At 41.4% G+C, this 15,059-nt stretch overlaps 7 protein-coding genes across 7 annotated transcripts; 2 read left to right on the top strand and 5 right to left on the bottom strand.

The window, feature by feature from the left end:
- Nucleotides 1–342: 342 nt before the first annotated feature.
- IXR1 (DNA-binding transcription repressor IXR1) lies at nucleotides 343–1,737 on the top strand (the record flags this gene model as incomplete). The annotated part of the gene is made up of 1 exon (XM_003647865.1): nucleotides 343–1,737. The coding sequence occupies one exon, from the start codon at nucleotides 343–345 to the stop codon at nucleotides 1,735–1,737; it is 1,395 nt and encodes a 464-aa protein (XP_003647913.1).
- Nucleotides 1,738–2,354: 617 nt separating this feature from the next.
- Nucleotides 2,355–2,942, bottom strand: IRC21 (Irc21p; the record flags this gene model as incomplete). The annotated part of the gene is made up of 1 exon (XM_003647864.1): nucleotides 2,355–2,942. One exon carries the CDS (start codon nucleotides 2,940–2,942, stop codon nucleotides 2,355–2,357), a length of 588 nt encoding a protein of 195 aa, XP_003647912.1.
- Nucleotides 2,943–3,227: 285 nt separating this feature from the next.
- On the bottom strand, nucleotides 3,228–5,282 carry Ecym_7250 (uncharacterized protein; the record flags this gene model as incomplete). Its single annotated transcript, XM_003647863.1, has 1 exon — nucleotides 3,228–5,282. One exon carries the CDS (start codon nucleotides 5,280–5,282, stop codon nucleotides 3,228–3,230), a length of 2,055 nt encoding a protein of 684 aa, XP_003647911.1.
- A 364-nt stretch (nucleotides 5,283–5,646) lies between these two features.
- Nucleotides 5,647–6,108, bottom strand: SDD2 (Sdd2p; the record flags this gene model as incomplete). Its single annotated transcript, XM_003647862.1, has 2 exons — nucleotides 5,647–5,947; nucleotides 6,035–6,108. The coding sequence occupies 2 exons, from the start codon at nucleotides 6,106–6,108 to the stop codon at nucleotides 5,647–5,649; spliced, it is 375 nt and encodes a 124-aa protein (XP_003647910.1).
- Nucleotides 6,109–6,738: 630 nt separating this feature from the next.
- Nucleotides 6,739–8,592, top strand: RCO1 (Rco1p; the record flags this gene model as incomplete). The annotated part of the gene is made up of 1 exon (XM_003647861.1): nucleotides 6,739–8,592. The coding sequence occupies one exon, from the start codon at nucleotides 6,739–6,741 to the stop codon at nucleotides 8,590–8,592; it is 1,854 nt and encodes a 617-aa protein (XP_003647909.1).
- A 109-nt stretch (nucleotides 8,593–8,701) lies between these two features.
- PDS5 (sister chromatid cohesion factor PDS5) lies at nucleotides 8,702–12,529 on the bottom strand (the record flags this gene model as incomplete). The annotated part of the gene is made up of 1 exon (XM_003647860.1): nucleotides 8,702–12,529. The coding sequence occupies one exon, from the start codon at nucleotides 12,527–12,529 to the stop codon at nucleotides 8,702–8,704; it is 3,828 nt and encodes a 1,275-aa protein (XP_003647908.1).
- Nucleotides 12,530–12,745: 216 nt separating this feature from the next.
- Nucleotides 12,746–14,794, bottom strand: Ecym_7246 (uncharacterized protein; the record flags this gene model as incomplete). The annotated part of the gene is made up of 1 exon (XM_003647859.1): nucleotides 12,746–14,794. One exon carries the CDS (start codon nucleotides 14,792–14,794, stop codon nucleotides 12,746–12,748), a length of 2,049 nt encoding a protein of 682 aa, XP_003647907.1.
- Nucleotides 14,795–15,059: the final 265 nt, after the last annotated feature.

Genomic DNA, 15,059 nt, shown 5'->3' with positions numbered 1-15,059 from the left:
ACAAGATAGACTGACAGACGGCGTGCACACACACAGCAGTCTATAGAGAAGAGACGTTAACGAAGGCAGATAGCGGATTTTTCTTGTTTTCTGAGATTCCCACGGATATAGACAAAAACGACGGGAACGAACGGTAAATATAAGCCAGGTCAAGGCTACGCACGCAGTGATAGTAAACAAACAAACAAACGAACGAACAACAAACAAATAACAATCAGACGCAGAGGCAGGGCAGAGGCATATAGAGGTTAGAAGAAGAAGAGAGAAAAACAAAAATACGAATCTGGAGAAGTAGAAGGAGCAGGAAATTAATTACAGATACAGGGTACTATTCTATTTAATATGAACGTTCCAAATATTAGTTCGCCGGAACAACATCAGGCCCAGGGGCAGCTGCAGCAGCAGCAGGGGCAGCAGCAGGCACCGCAACATGGGTATTACGAGGAGGATCCTAGGCAGCAGGCGGTTGGAGGCGGGCCGGTTATGGGTGCAGGGACGGCGGTGAATGCAGGGGCGGGAGGCGGTGGTCCGCAGGGGGCGGGGGCCGGGGGTCCTGTCAATAACAATCCTGCGGTGATGGTTGCGGCGCCCGGGGGGTACTATATGACGCCTGCGTATCCGGGGACGATTCCGACTCTTCCTCAGCAGAACACGCAGCAGTTTTCAGACGCTATGTTTAATTCATTCCTGGCACAGTTTGGGGGTCAGAGGCAGCAGCAGCAGCAGCAGCAGCAGCAGGCTCAGCAGCAGCAGGCTCAGCAGGCGGTGCAGCAGCAGCAGTATGCGGCGGCGCAGTATATGAATCAGTTTGCGCAGAGTGTGCAGGGGCAGCCTCAGCAGCAGCAGCACCGCCAGCAGCACCATCACCAGCAGCAGCAGGGCCAGCAGGGCCAGCAGCCAAATTCACAGAGGTATTTCCACGCCGCAATGGCGGCGGCAGCAGGGGGCCCTGCGATGCTTGAGTTCCAGCCGCAGTTTACATATGCGATTCCGCCGCAGTCGTCGCTGGCCGCGTCGCAACAGGCGTCTGCGCAGCACCACCAACAGCAGTTCTTGCAGCCAACTTCCCGTTCGGGGTCGCGCGCAGGGTCTGCTCGGCGTGGGCACAACCAGTATGGGGCCGGGCCAGGTGCGGGGGCGTCAGCGAACCCTGCCCCTCAGCCCAAGAAGATGAGTACGACGCAGTCGCGGATTGAAAAACGTAAGCGGTTAAAAAAACAGGGGCCCAAAAGGCCTTCTTCTGCGTACTTTTTGTTTTCCATGTCGATCCGCGAAGAGCTGTTAAGACAATACCCTGATGCCAAGGTCCCCGAGCTGTCTAAGCTTTCTAGTGCTCGCTGGAAAGAACTCTCGGAAGAGGATAAAAAACCGTTTTACGGACAATTCAAGGACAACTGGGAAAAGTACCGTATTGCCAAGAAGGAGTACGAGGCAACGTTGCCACCCAAGCGCCCTTCCGGCCCTTTCATTCAGTTTACGTCGGAATTGCGTCCGAAACTCCTCAAGGATAATCCTGACAAGTCCTTGATCGAGATTACTAAGCTTGTTGGGGAGCAGTGGAGAAATCTACCCTCTGAGGAGAAACAGAAATATACCGATGCCTATAAGCAAAAGTTGAAGGAATGGGAAGAGTTTTACCCGGAAGACGATGCTGACGTCACGCCAACCAGCGGTCCTGCAACCTCCGTTCATACCACAGGTAGCTCCACTACTATTTCCGTGAACGCTGAACACTGATTGTGCGATATTATAATACAATTACAAATTCACAGATCCAGATCCACTATTACAATTTTGAATTATATATTCTCTTTCTCTCTGGCGGGTCTGTATGTACTATAGGATGAAGAAAGAAAAGAAGCCTCCACCACACCTCTAGCGCTACATCATCAGTCAGTGTCTCCTCCACCCTTTCTTTTTTTCGACAGTTGCAAGATATCACTCCGAAAGAAAGAAATCATATCTGCATGACTGACTAGAACAAACTTACAAAATTGAAGGACAGACAGACGTACAATGAACAGCCATTTTTAAACCAGATGCACATAGCGCAAACCTGCTCCCCCTCCCATACTTCTTACATTAATGAATATTAATTATATTTTTCCTCTGTCTTTTTTTTCCCCGTCTTATTATTATTATTATTATTATTATTACTATTTTTCCCCTTTATGTCTTTTTTTGTATCAAATTGTTACCTTTGTTCTACTTTTAAATATTACTTCTGTAAAAAGTGTACAGATTCTGCGACTGTTGCTAGTGGGCAGAACAAATATATTTAATAATCTACATCTTAGTTGGTCGGCTTTATAAGTACTGCTCCTGCTCTGCTCCATCCCCTCCGTTGGCCAGCCCTATGACACGTAAACTCCAACCACACAACATGCAAGGACTTGCTCTAAATTTACCCAGCGGTGATACTTCTCAAACAGCCTTGTAGCATCCTTCCCCCGACAGTTCTTTACCAAGATTTGTACGCCTCCGGGATGAAAGTCCAGGTAATCAGTGATGCAGTACACTCTCCCCTTAAGCACACACCAGTCATTTTCCTTCGTGGACTCTAGCACCATTTTATCAACTCTAAGCGGCGGCTGGATACGATATGTCGGCACCCCCATCTGTAGTTGCTTCACTGATGCGGGGTGCTGGAGCACCATAAAGTAATCCCACCACTTGGAAGAAGCATCTAGTCCATGTATGAACGTGCCTCGCGATCCATGAGATTGCGATAACGCTTGCCAGTCTAAAGCAGAATGTCCTGGCTGTAAACGTACCCTTCCGCTTCTAGGAATGCTTTTCGTGCTACTTGCTGTTGTCACCGCTCCTCCTCGCCTTAGCGGAGTCACTGGAAGAGGCAGAGTCGAACATCCTGGCTGCCGCATGGGGGCCCGCATCCCGAGAAGCCTCCGTTTATCTTCAGCAGCTTCACCGTCCACGGCCATTTCACGTACAACAAGAGTCAAACTGCACCCTTAGGTATTCTCTTGTGTATTTGTAAGATGTCCCCTCCCGGTCTTGACATCGCTGAGGAGAGAGGACCATGTTTTTAATTTCAAAAAAATGCGAAGCTCTTCAAGCTCACATCATCAGGTGCATCGTAAAACAAGAACAAGAACAGAGTTCATAGATAGATAGATAAGTCATAATTTGTCAAAAAAGCAGGCATACATAACGAGCCAGAGAGTTCTGCAAAACAGTCTCGTGGCAGTTGGTGCGGGTTATCTAGACTACATGTTGCTTTTACATTGGCAAGCATCACTAGAGGCGGCGGGTTCTGCAGCGCCATCTGAAGTATACTGCTCGTAATATGCAGACTTGTTGAAATTATTTTGAGCTTGTGGGACATCCAGTGCCGGGTTTTCGGTAAAGAAGGAAGCTGGTGCAACGAGGAACTGCATGAAGTCAGATACCATCACAGGGAATTGTTCTGTTGTTGGAGCATGGGTTAAGGCTAATGTAGGCCATACCACAACGTTAGTGTTTCTGACGGAGTCCTTCCCATCTGCCCACTCAGATAACCCAGTATCCTTTCTGGACTGATTAGTAAACTCACCAGCTGCATACAATTGGTCATCTCCATATTTAGTTACCCAAAATTGCTTCGTTGCAAAAGTAGCCCTCTTGGTGTTAAATGACTCCGGGTGGGCGAGAAGCATTTGCCTTGCAGGCATTTCGAATTTGTACCCCACCGGCTTCATGGAAACAGGGTTTATGGAAGATTCATTAATGACCTTGTACGTCCTGTTAGTAAAAGGTGATTGATCAATTGCACCAGATTTTTCCAAATAAGTCCGCTTTTGGACGAACCCCACACCGTACGGATTCATTTCAGTGCCAGGCTCCATAGGAACATAATCATCGTACACAACACTGTTCTTATCACCATCTAGCCTGCTATCGAACCTAAAAGACAAGATATGTTGGTGGAAAGGGGCACCGACACCGGGGGCTACATTGGTTGAGAAATCAACGGTGGTGTTCAAATCTTGCGGGGTAGTTGACAATATACCTGTTGCTCTGACCTGCACCGTAATTGCACCGGCCTGATCAAATATATAATTGAGAACGTACTCATAGTTCGCCACTGTTGCAACCAACTGGATAATAAACTCCCTTCTACGTGTTACTACAGAACTTTTAGTCATGGTATTCTTGTGTAAGAACATCACCCCGTAGTCTTGCTCGTGCATACATATGGTAGAAGGAATGAGCACGGGGTTACCATTAACGTCAGCTCTTCTCCCATCTAGATATTTGATCACACCCAAACAGTGGCATCCCAGTGCCAAAGAATTGGCCGCATTTCCAAATCCGCAATCTCCGAGATCAAATGCCTGCTTTCTGTGAACTGGAGTCCTACCGTCTGCATAAGGTACTGTCATCTCATTTAAGGCGACACGGTAAAATAAGGAGCGACCTTTAAAGTGCACGTCATACAATACAACACCCTCTCTTACAGAGGAAACTACACGGAACTCCCAGCCCTGCCAAGTCACTTTAGTACCTGTGACGGTAAATGAAACCCCTTCCGGCTGAGATATAATTAGTGGTTTCAAGCCTTCTCTCGTCTGCTGATTCTCCATTACATTAGGGTGGTATTCTACAAGGGGCAATGGATTATAGGGAAGAGTCTCCTTGATGTATCTCTCGTCAACCCCGCTAGCCAGGTAATCGATTCTTACAAACTTCCCACTTAATAACTCGAACACAGGGGAGAATTTGAGTGGGGCAGAATATTGGTTGGCATCCACATGATCTAAGCTTATGTACATGTACCCCTGGCACATCGGAACACGAGAGTCACCTGAATCAGTTCCATAAATCCACGGCTCGCAGACGACCTTGTAACGAAGTTTGCCCAGTCTGGGGTGGTCATAAGCAAGCTTATGCAATTGCAACTTCTCAATTTCCCTTTTAACAAGGGGATGGTCCATAATCAACCTGTGCATTTCTTGAATGTTTTCTGGACTTACAGGACCAACAACCCCTTCGCCAGCAGAGTCATTGGAGACCACTCTCTTCTCTGAAATGTTGACGATCGCCTTGTATAACGGAACCGTCTTGTTTTTGTAGTAGTAACAATAGGTCCTTCTCGGAACAAATGGTAAGGGCCCTCCCCCATACCGTTCCACGTTCAAGTACTCAATCGCCTGTTTCTTGGGAGGCTCCAACCTGTCAATTTGAGAGAACGTGATCTTCGCGTCACCGTTCAATTCCTTGATCAACTTGGACGTTAACTCGATCTCTTCATCAGTGATTGGGTCATATATATGTTGAGTCATCTCTCTTAACACTCCTGTAGACTGAAATCACAGAACCCTTCTTCGTACTATCTACCCTCGAAAGCAACGACAACATCCTGCCTTCAGACTAAACCTCCACCACCAACTTTAAATATAAAATAGTTTTGCAATCTGAAACCCAGGTATGGTGGGTGCCTTGTAAACTAAAAATTAACTATTTACAGTCAACAATATCGTTTTGCTACTAATCTTCTTTCTGCTCGAAAGACCATTTCTAATCTTTCAAGCTGACTTGGCTCGGAGCAAACCCCCGGTAACCGAATCTTATCTATATGAGCTACCTTATGTGGAAATCAAATACAATCACAATCAAACATCAACTAAGATAGCTAAATTGCACCTTCTAATCTAAGAAATCATCTTCTGAACTATTTCCAGAGTCATATGTTGCTGTTTCAGCTACATGCTCTCTCCGATTGAAGATGATTTTGGTTTCCTTCCGTTTCTGTTCGTCACGAGCAATACCATTCAAGATTCCAACAATTTGCTGCTCGGAGATCTTTGATCTGACAACACCTCTAGCTACCATCTGCATCAAGTAGTTTTCTACAGCCTGGGCTCTATCAGGCTTAACTAGAGCAACCCTGGAAAGACGTTCTAACGCCTGAGGTTCCAGGAACTGCTGTACTGATTCACCAGTGGATCTATTATAATTTGTTAGTACGTCTCCTCACCGCATGATACCGTAAATTTTATACCTAAATTCGCTACCTTTTTGCCATTTAACATACCTCTTATCTCCAGCTTGCCTACTTTTCAGCTCTTGAAGCCGTGCTTCCCTGATAGCCTGTAATTCTGGATCCATGTACCACTGCTCTACAATACTCCACCCTGCTTGACTGTTTAATGTCGTTGGTTTTATCCCTCGTGAATCAACTTGCGTCGGATTATCCTGCAGAGTTCTTAAGAAATGATTTTATATCGTCGACGAATATGCACGTGGCCACCGTATTCCTCTGAAATAGAATCTGGATATGCCCTTAATACTTTACAAATTGCATGCTACTAGTCACAGTTTTGAAAAAACTGATATTTACTACTTTTATTACGATAATAGGCCTACTCTATATGTTTTGTCCAGGATACCTAACTGTTCTTTTCACTTTGTGTGTACTATTCGTCCGTTCTTTTAAACAAACATCACCAAAGGATGCTTTTAAATAATTTTAACCCAGTGCAAACTACAAAGGCAAAGAGAAGTTCCAGATATTTTTCTGTGTTATCAGGATAAAGCCTCGTAAAAAGGCAGTATAAGGGTAGGACCAGCAAGAAATCGCGATTTGAAGTGAAAATTTTGAGGTGGGAGACAGATATTTAGTAACATAGACCCACCGGAGGAAAATTGCTGAGGAGTTACCAGGAGCTGCTACTGATTATTACTGGTTTATTTTAGAAGTAATCTTTTGTGCATCCTAGATAAAGTACGTGGAGGAAAATGATTAGGTCGAGACCCAAAAGAACGGTGTCTAATAATGTAGACTATAACTTACGGAAGAGTAAAATCATCAGGGAAGAGGATAATGTTGGTAAAGGGTTGAGGAAGGCTAAAGGTCAAATTCCTTCGATGGTAGGTCAGCATGAGCATGAGAATAGGGAGGGGGATATTGAAAACGACATAAAGGAGGAGGAGAGTCAGCCTGTGATAAATCATAAGTTGAGTGGTGAGATGGTGTTCAACGAGCCCGGTATCTCAGAGCCTGTAAATGGGGTGACAGGTATACCATTAAGTGAGTTTCCTACTGATAGGGTGAAGAAGGATTCATTGTGGAACGTAAAGGTCGACAAGGAGATTCCTAGAGATATAGAGGCACGTTATAAGCAGGCTTTGGTTACAGAAGGGAAGACGCAAGAACAAGGCAGTTTCTTGAGGTCACAAGTTACTCCCAACGACATTCATCTACGAGAACGTGAAGCTATTTCCTCTTTCAAGAGGAAACATAGCGCTGAGTTTAAGAAAAATATGAAGCAGCAGAATATTTCAGCTTCTAGCAACGGAACTTCGACAACGTCGAAGCACAAGAGAATCAAGGCGATTAAGGATAATGACTCGAAGTTATTTGGACAGAACAGTACGGCAAACCACGCCCACTTACCTGAAATACGGGAAACTGGTAATGAGATAGAAAATGATGACTTTTGCTCAAGCTGCCTGCAGACGGGGATCTTTCTGTGCTGCGACACGTGTCCAAAGTCGTTTCACTTTGCATGTTTGAACCCTCCACTTGATCCAGATAACCTCCCTGAAGGTGACTGGTCGTGTTACGAATGTAGGTTCAAACAGATGAATCCGAACAAATCAGTTATGGCGAGGAATGAGAAACTGTTCCTTGCCAATAATAATAATATGATTGGTAAATCATTGTTTGGTAAGCTGGTTTTCCAACTGAGGTCTATGAACTCCAAGCAGTTTGCGTTAACACAACAGATCAAAGATGCTTTTGTAAATGTTCATACAGGGCACCATGGTGAATATCAAGATGGTAACATGAAGGAGCCGTTGACTGACAAACAGTTATTTAATGTACCATACGGGCAATCTATTACAAAGTTTGATTCATATAACCCCGACACACATCTAAGTGGTATCGACGACCAACAATTACTTATTTGTTACAAGTGTAATATGACAAGGATGGGCACTTGGGATCATCCTGAAACTGAAAGGTTGATCATGAGATGCGACTACTGTAATACTCCATGGCATTTAGACTGCCTTCCGGTCCCTAGGGCATCACGTAAAAATTTGGGATCCAAATGGAGGTGTCCCCTGCACGCAATGCCTCCAAATAGAAAGAGAAGGTTAAATCGAAACCAAGAATATATCTCATCGTCATTGGGAGCACCTAACGATGGTGATATCGAAATAAAGCTTGAAAATATCCCAATTGAAGCTAACATTAGCAAAGACATGCAAAAAGCATGGAATAACGAGAAAAAGTATAATACAATAACGCAGTTACAGGAGCATAACGTAAAACTAGAGTTTCTAGACAAAGTTTATCGTGCAAAAGAAGCTCAGCGCACCCATGAATTCCATGAACAATCACTTCTTATTGATAAGCTTCTAAATTCATTTTCAAACAATGATACCAAGCCTTGGTTGTACTTTTCCCTTCCTGACTCGATGAAAAAAATATGGGATTTCCAAGAACTTTGTACAGTGGCTAGTGCCGAATTAACTAAGGAGGAAATATCATGTGATGAACTGAAACAGTTGCAATTGCTAAAAAAATTGCTTGAATCAAAGCCAAGGAAAGAAGTTTTTGGATTCTTCGGCTTCAATAAATAATAAAGTCCTCAGTTACCTCTACTAATCTTTAAATTTAATTACAAGTTAAGAACAATTCGCGCCATTTGTATATATAATATTATAGCAAGTCGAAACCTATAAATATCATTTATACTACATATTCTTCATTTTCCTTTTCGTCTTCATCTTCTTGGTAATTAACGTCTCGTCTCTGCCTCGCACTTTTCCTAGTTGGATTAGCTGCGTTCGCATTTTTACTCCTAGGCCTATAATCATCCAACTTCTCGGGAGTAGCTTCCTCATCGTAGTTCTCGGATGATTTTTTCTTCCTTTTGGCGCCAACTGAAGTGGTATGTGGTTTCTGATATTCACTCGCGAGCTTTCTTTTTTGGACTTGTTGCTTAATGGTGTGTGAGCTGTGCGACATACGAGATACTTTCCCTTTGACGTTGCCCTTTAGCGAATCAAGCTGAGCCTCCGGTAAATAACTGATAAAGGTATTACGCTGAGCTTCCTCCATACTAGGAAATGGTTGGAATAAGTCGGATGGCAAATTTAATTTACCTGGATATACTGGTATGTTCCAGCCGCGTTGATTTTTCAATTCAGTTAAAATTAATTGAGTCAATTCAGAAATAATGTAGATATTTTTGGCTTTGAGCTGCTGTTCGACTTCATCGCTTTCTGAGTCTTCCTCATTCACACTATCTTGATACTGTTTTACTCTTCCTGCTAAGTAGTATAATAGGCAGATATTATGCGTAGTAGCAACAGAATCAAAGTAGAAAATCAAATAATCGATGGATGTCGTTATACTGTTCAAATAAGCATCTCCTTTTTCATTAATTCCATCTAGGACATCAGGATGATGTGCAATACAATGGATTAATCTCGGTAACGCCCTCTCAAAGAAAGTACCTTTTTGGAAAGTTCCTTTGGCAAAGGTAAAATTTATCCATGTTTTTATGTTCTGTTTTAATTGAGCAGAGGGCTCATACGCCATGAAAAACACTAGAGGCAAAAACTTAATAGAGATATATTCGCTACTAATGTAGTTCCGTAATTGATCGACAAAAGTTTGTCTCACCTCTAGCGACTCATCCTCGACCAAGTTAACTAGCTTCATCACATCCGTAGGCAGAATGAACCTGTTGAAATTTGGAATCCTTGCAATTTTTAAAACTTGTAGGCCGGCGAAACATCTCAATTTAGTCTGGTAATTGTTTGGGGTTGGATAATTATCCTTATTAGATTCTGCAATTAATTCTCCACCACTTGCCAACAAGTAGAAAAATAATTTCATAGTCTTTTCTGTAAAAGCCTGTGCAACCTCATCAGTATTCACCACATCTGAAATAGACCTTAGTTTATTGGTGAATAACTTCAATGAGTACAATTTTGAAGACAAAGGTTGATATTGTATTTCATTTAGCTGTGTATCAGTAACCCAAGCGTTTTCCTTCTTCGAATTTCCTAGAACTTGGTTAGCTAGCAACACATGTCTGATCAAATAACTAACAATATCACCTGAGTCATCATCTAGCAATTGTGGCTCAATTTTAAACATCTGAGCAAGCACTGTTATATGGGAAGCGAAATTTTTGCTCCTATTCAAATCTAAAGGCAAAATTTGGGTCTTAATACTTGTTAATATATTTCTCCTCTCTGGAGATAATGACAATAACTTGACAGCATATTTCGCCTCTTCAGGAGTGCCATCTATTGCAAAGTCCTTTAACCTAGTTGTAAAAAAGTCATCGCTGGTATCAAAACTATCTTTTAACGATTTGGATATCTTATAAATGGTCTTCAAAGCTTCACTAATAGGCATTGCCTCTTCCGAAGATGTACCGGGATCATCTAGCCTATTTATTATTTCCTTTAAGACATCAATTTGATCCTTAAAAACAGTCGGGTTAACCGTTGATATCTGTTCGATAAGTTGACGTTTCAACTCAAGTTCCTTGTGATCCCCAACATTGTCAATCAGTAGTGGAATCGTAGAAACGTTATATATCAAAGGAGCAGATCTGTAAATCAGAATTTTGAAAACTGACTGGAAAGTATCCCTTGTAAAGGATGATCCGATTCTCACATTCTTTTTCTTGAACAAATCTTCATCTTTTAGTCTGGTAAATAATTCAGTGATAGAATTCTTCATTGTTGAGTATCTAACATCTCTTGCGACGCATATTTTTATCAGATGGTATATCCTCTTGTCGTTTAGCTCTATAAATTTCTCGAATATTGCTTTACAGTCAAGTTGGGTTGGTAATCCGGACACAAACCAATCAATCGTTTTTCCTAGTTTATCTTTTATGTTTTCGGTAGCAGCATCTGAATTTACAGCGTCACAAAATTCAATAAACTTGAGAAGAGCATTGCACATCTGGATTTGTCTCCTGTTAAATGCACAGAAAGACGAAAATGCTTTTTGATCAAAGTGTTTTAGGATAGTGATTAGTCTGTTTATTCTTAGAACATCATCTGGCTGTAAAGGAAATATCTTCTCAAAGATTACTGTATCAACTTGAAAATTGATATTTGGATCATTGATATAATATAAATTGAATAGTACGGAAGGGATTGAGTCTACTACCTTCCATAAAGCTTCCGTTTCTCTTTTCCGTTCAATATGGTTTATCGAATCGACATAAAAATTAGCAACAGCCTCGATACAAACTTCTCTAATGTTTTTATTTTTCTCTCTAGTCAATTGACAAAGCTGGGTGTATAAAATAGGGTCTTTGAACGATACCCACATCTTTTCAACAGGAATTTCATTGAACGTTTCTACACTGCTTAGTCTAACCAAGTCATCTGTATCCATCAGTGTTTTGGTTAACCCATTATCAATGTCTTCAGCGATATCTGTTCTAACACTCATAACCTTTGGTAAAGATTTGACCCATTCACGCCTAACATTCGCATTAATATCTGCAATTTTTGACAACCATGCCTTATAAGTGTCCTTATGAGTTTTAATAAAGTTGATATCTGATGTTACAGAAAGTATATCACCCACAAGCCGGGTCGCCCCAATGCGCAATGGCACATTGTCAGAACATAACTCCTGGTGAACAAACCCAATAACGGAACTAATAAGTTCGGGAACATATTCCCAGATATTCGCAGTAAGCCTGTGCAACTTTGTCAAAGTTTTAAAGCTCGGGTCCAATGTAGACTGTAAACTATGACCACCATTGCCACTGCTTGAACCACCAGAATCACTGTTTGTGATTCCATATAATATTTCGGAATAGAATTTCGTAAAATGACGACCAAGTCGATTGGAATAAGACTGACAGATAGTCAAGGAAAATTCAAATGCGGGATCTTTTGTAGCTGATTGTAACGGTTTTAAACGGGTCCCGAAATCATGCGTCAAAAATTTGTTAAAGATAGTTCGTAATACAGACATCGATACGGATTCACATTCTGATATTATCTCTCCAAGCAATGATCCAATTATTTTGGACAATTTAGGCTGGAAGGTATTGCGTTGCTTATCATAAAAAACTTGAAACACATCATCAATTAATTTGGAAGAATCTAAATCAGTAAGTAGCACAATAGACCGATATTCAAGTAAACGTGTAATCAAATAAGTTTGCTGAATATAGTAACCATTATCTGGATCAGCAAGAAGCTTAAATTGATTGATAAACAACTTGAATATATCAGTCAACTCTGTATCAGTGTATGGCGCATCGGGCGCATATAACCTGAGTATATCACTTAAGCAGCAAGCAGCAAAAGCCTGAATACCTGGGTCTTTGCTCTTTATCAACTTCTTATTAATTAGATCAGCTTTATAATTATTCAATGACCTCAAGTTCGTATGTCCTTGTTCAAGTGATGAAAGCTCTTCGTGCAACTTCCCTAATCTGTCTATGAGCTCATTGGAAGAAAGTGAATCCTGTACAGATGGGATAATATTCTTGTTGAACTTTAATGCTGAAGAAACCTTAGCCATCCTAACCTCTTCGATCAGTCTACTAACTGCTTTATCGAGTATGATAACTAGTATCTGGAGTAAGTTTTCATAGATCAATTTTACGCGACGCGTATGATTTACAACATCATCCAAGTTTTAAAACTTCACGAAAATCATTTATAACGGTGGGCTATAAGAAGCTTGATTCATCAATTAGAATAAGTTGGAAGATATTAATGGAGTGTTTAATTAGTGTTAGATCTTGTAATTATGCTTGGCAGGTATATTATGTGTGACTAACGCAGCTTCATTCTGTCGGGCAGAAGAGCCATTGTTTTCGGTGATTATTTGGCATTCATATGTACTCTGTTCTTCGAAATCATCGTTGTCCACTCTTACCATGCTTCTAAAATAAGAGAGTCTCCTTCCAGACGCTAACTTTATAGAATCATGTAATAGCTGAGTGCCGTATGGGTCTGCAGCAGGGGCAGGGTAGGACAAACTGTTTACTTGTTGTTTGTAAAATGGTGAGTTACTGTGTGGTAAATCGATGCCGTCATAGTTGTCAATACCGGCTATGTTGTCTGCTGCGTTAGCAGCAATTGAGGTAACACCAGCCTCGGAGAACTTCCTATGAATTTCTACAACATCATGAGGAGCTTTTGTAAGAAATAGTGGTTTGCTAATTGTCTTGATTAATTGGCTGAAAGAATGGCTCCGCTGAACATGTTTCATGTCTGATGTTGTTTGATTTACAGTATGCAGATCTGGCGACGTGAGTGGTAAAATTGGTTCATTATTATCAATATTTTGCGACTTATCATGGGAAGTAATTTGAGACACAACTCTTTGTAGTTTGGCGCCCAAAGTATGCTCCCGAACGTTGAAGCCACCTGCAAGAGTATACTCTGCCTCTTCTTTTGCATGAGCGGCTTCGGTAGTCATATTCCTAGAAGCGGATGATTTGACTTTATATATCCTTGTGTGTTCAGTCTGGTCTAGAAGGCCGTTATAATCACTTGATGAAAGTGTGACATTACTGTTTGAAGGCATCCCCAAGTTCCTCGAACACCCATCATCCTTTAGATTATTTGCATGTTCAGACTCTATCGACTTATCATCTATTTCAATTTGAGCATGTTCTGTTGAATATATGTTTGCGATGGTCCTTTCTCTGGAGAGTGGCTCTGCCATACCTTTAACCGGGAAGACACCTGGCGGAGATCTAATCTTACATTTCCCTCTCTGGTTAGCACTTGATATATGAGGCTTTCTAGAAGATATTTTCGATAAAGGTAATAAATGCTGCGATAACTCTTGAGAATTTACATTCTCCACTGAGCTAGACGTATAAGTATGATTATTAGAGCTCAAATACTTTTCTTCCTCCTCTCCCTTCTCTTCAGTTTCCTCATCGGAGACACGTACAACCCTTGAATCTATATTTAATTCTGGCTGTTCATCTCGTATTTCATACTCTGGTAATAATAACTTCTTTCGGTCCCTCTCTACAACAACCAAATGAAGATAAAAAGGTACCACAGCGGCAAAAATAAACCCACCAGCGATATTACCAAATGTGCCAGGGATCAAAAGTTTCCAAATGAATTTCCCAATAGATAAATCGGCTCCGTTTATCATACCCATTAGGATTAGGTACATATCTGCTACAACATGAGTAAATCCCATAGACACAAATGTAAAAATAGGTATACACATGACAATTAGTTTAACATGGATCGGTTTCACCATCATTTGGAAATAGACAGCAAGGCACACGTAAAAATTACCAGCAATTCCTCTGATGAAAATTTGTACACCAGAATGGGATGCTTTAGATTCCACTATTTGCTGTGACGCCTTTATCCAATCAGCCGATGATGTGACACCTGAGAGATGGCATATAACATAACAAATGAACAACGTACCTAAAAAATTACAACTCCAACTGACGATCCATGAAATTAGTAGGTCATATATTGAAATTGCATTACGAAGCAACCCAACGCTAAAGAACAGAATATTTGAATTGAATAGGTCTGCACCATTAATTACAACAAAAAACAGACCGATTCCGAAAGTGGCCCCTCCTAAAAAGTTCAGCAACCCTGGGTTACTCTCCACTAAGTTACGATTATCAGCATGCCCTGCTAAGTAAAGCATTCCACCTGTACTGAACAACACCGCACCCACAATAGAGTTAATAACTAGGGTGTTCAGCTGAAGTCGTGCTTTTTTCATAGCAGTTGCAACAACCGCTAATGCCGTCTCATGAGGAGTAATATAATAAGTATTATCAATCATTTCAAATCTTTAAACCCAATATGATGATCAAACCTGGATTATTTGTGTAGGTTACTCGATACTGGCTCTAATGATGAATTACTATATTTATTATGTTTTTTATGAGTTACAAGTGACGCACCCTCGAATTAACCAATAATTACCTTACCTTCCATAAAAAACTTATAATCTTAGTGCCTGGTCTGAATACTATTTATACTCATCTATACAGCATCTGACTGAAGGCCGAATCTATCCTTTCTGTGCTAACTTGCAGGTAGTGTGC

Source organism: Eremothecium cymbalariae, chromosome 7 (assembly GCF_000235365.1).
Source record: "Eremothecium cymbalariae DBVPG#7215 chromosome 7, complete sequence".
Classification (NCBI taxonomy): Eukaryota; Fungi; Ascomycota; class Saccharomycetes; order Saccharomycetales; family Saccharomycetaceae; genus Eremothecium; species Eremothecium cymbalariae.
The sequence above is the reverse complement of the archived record's forward strand: the minus strand, read 5'-3'. Positions and strand labels throughout refer to the sequence as shown.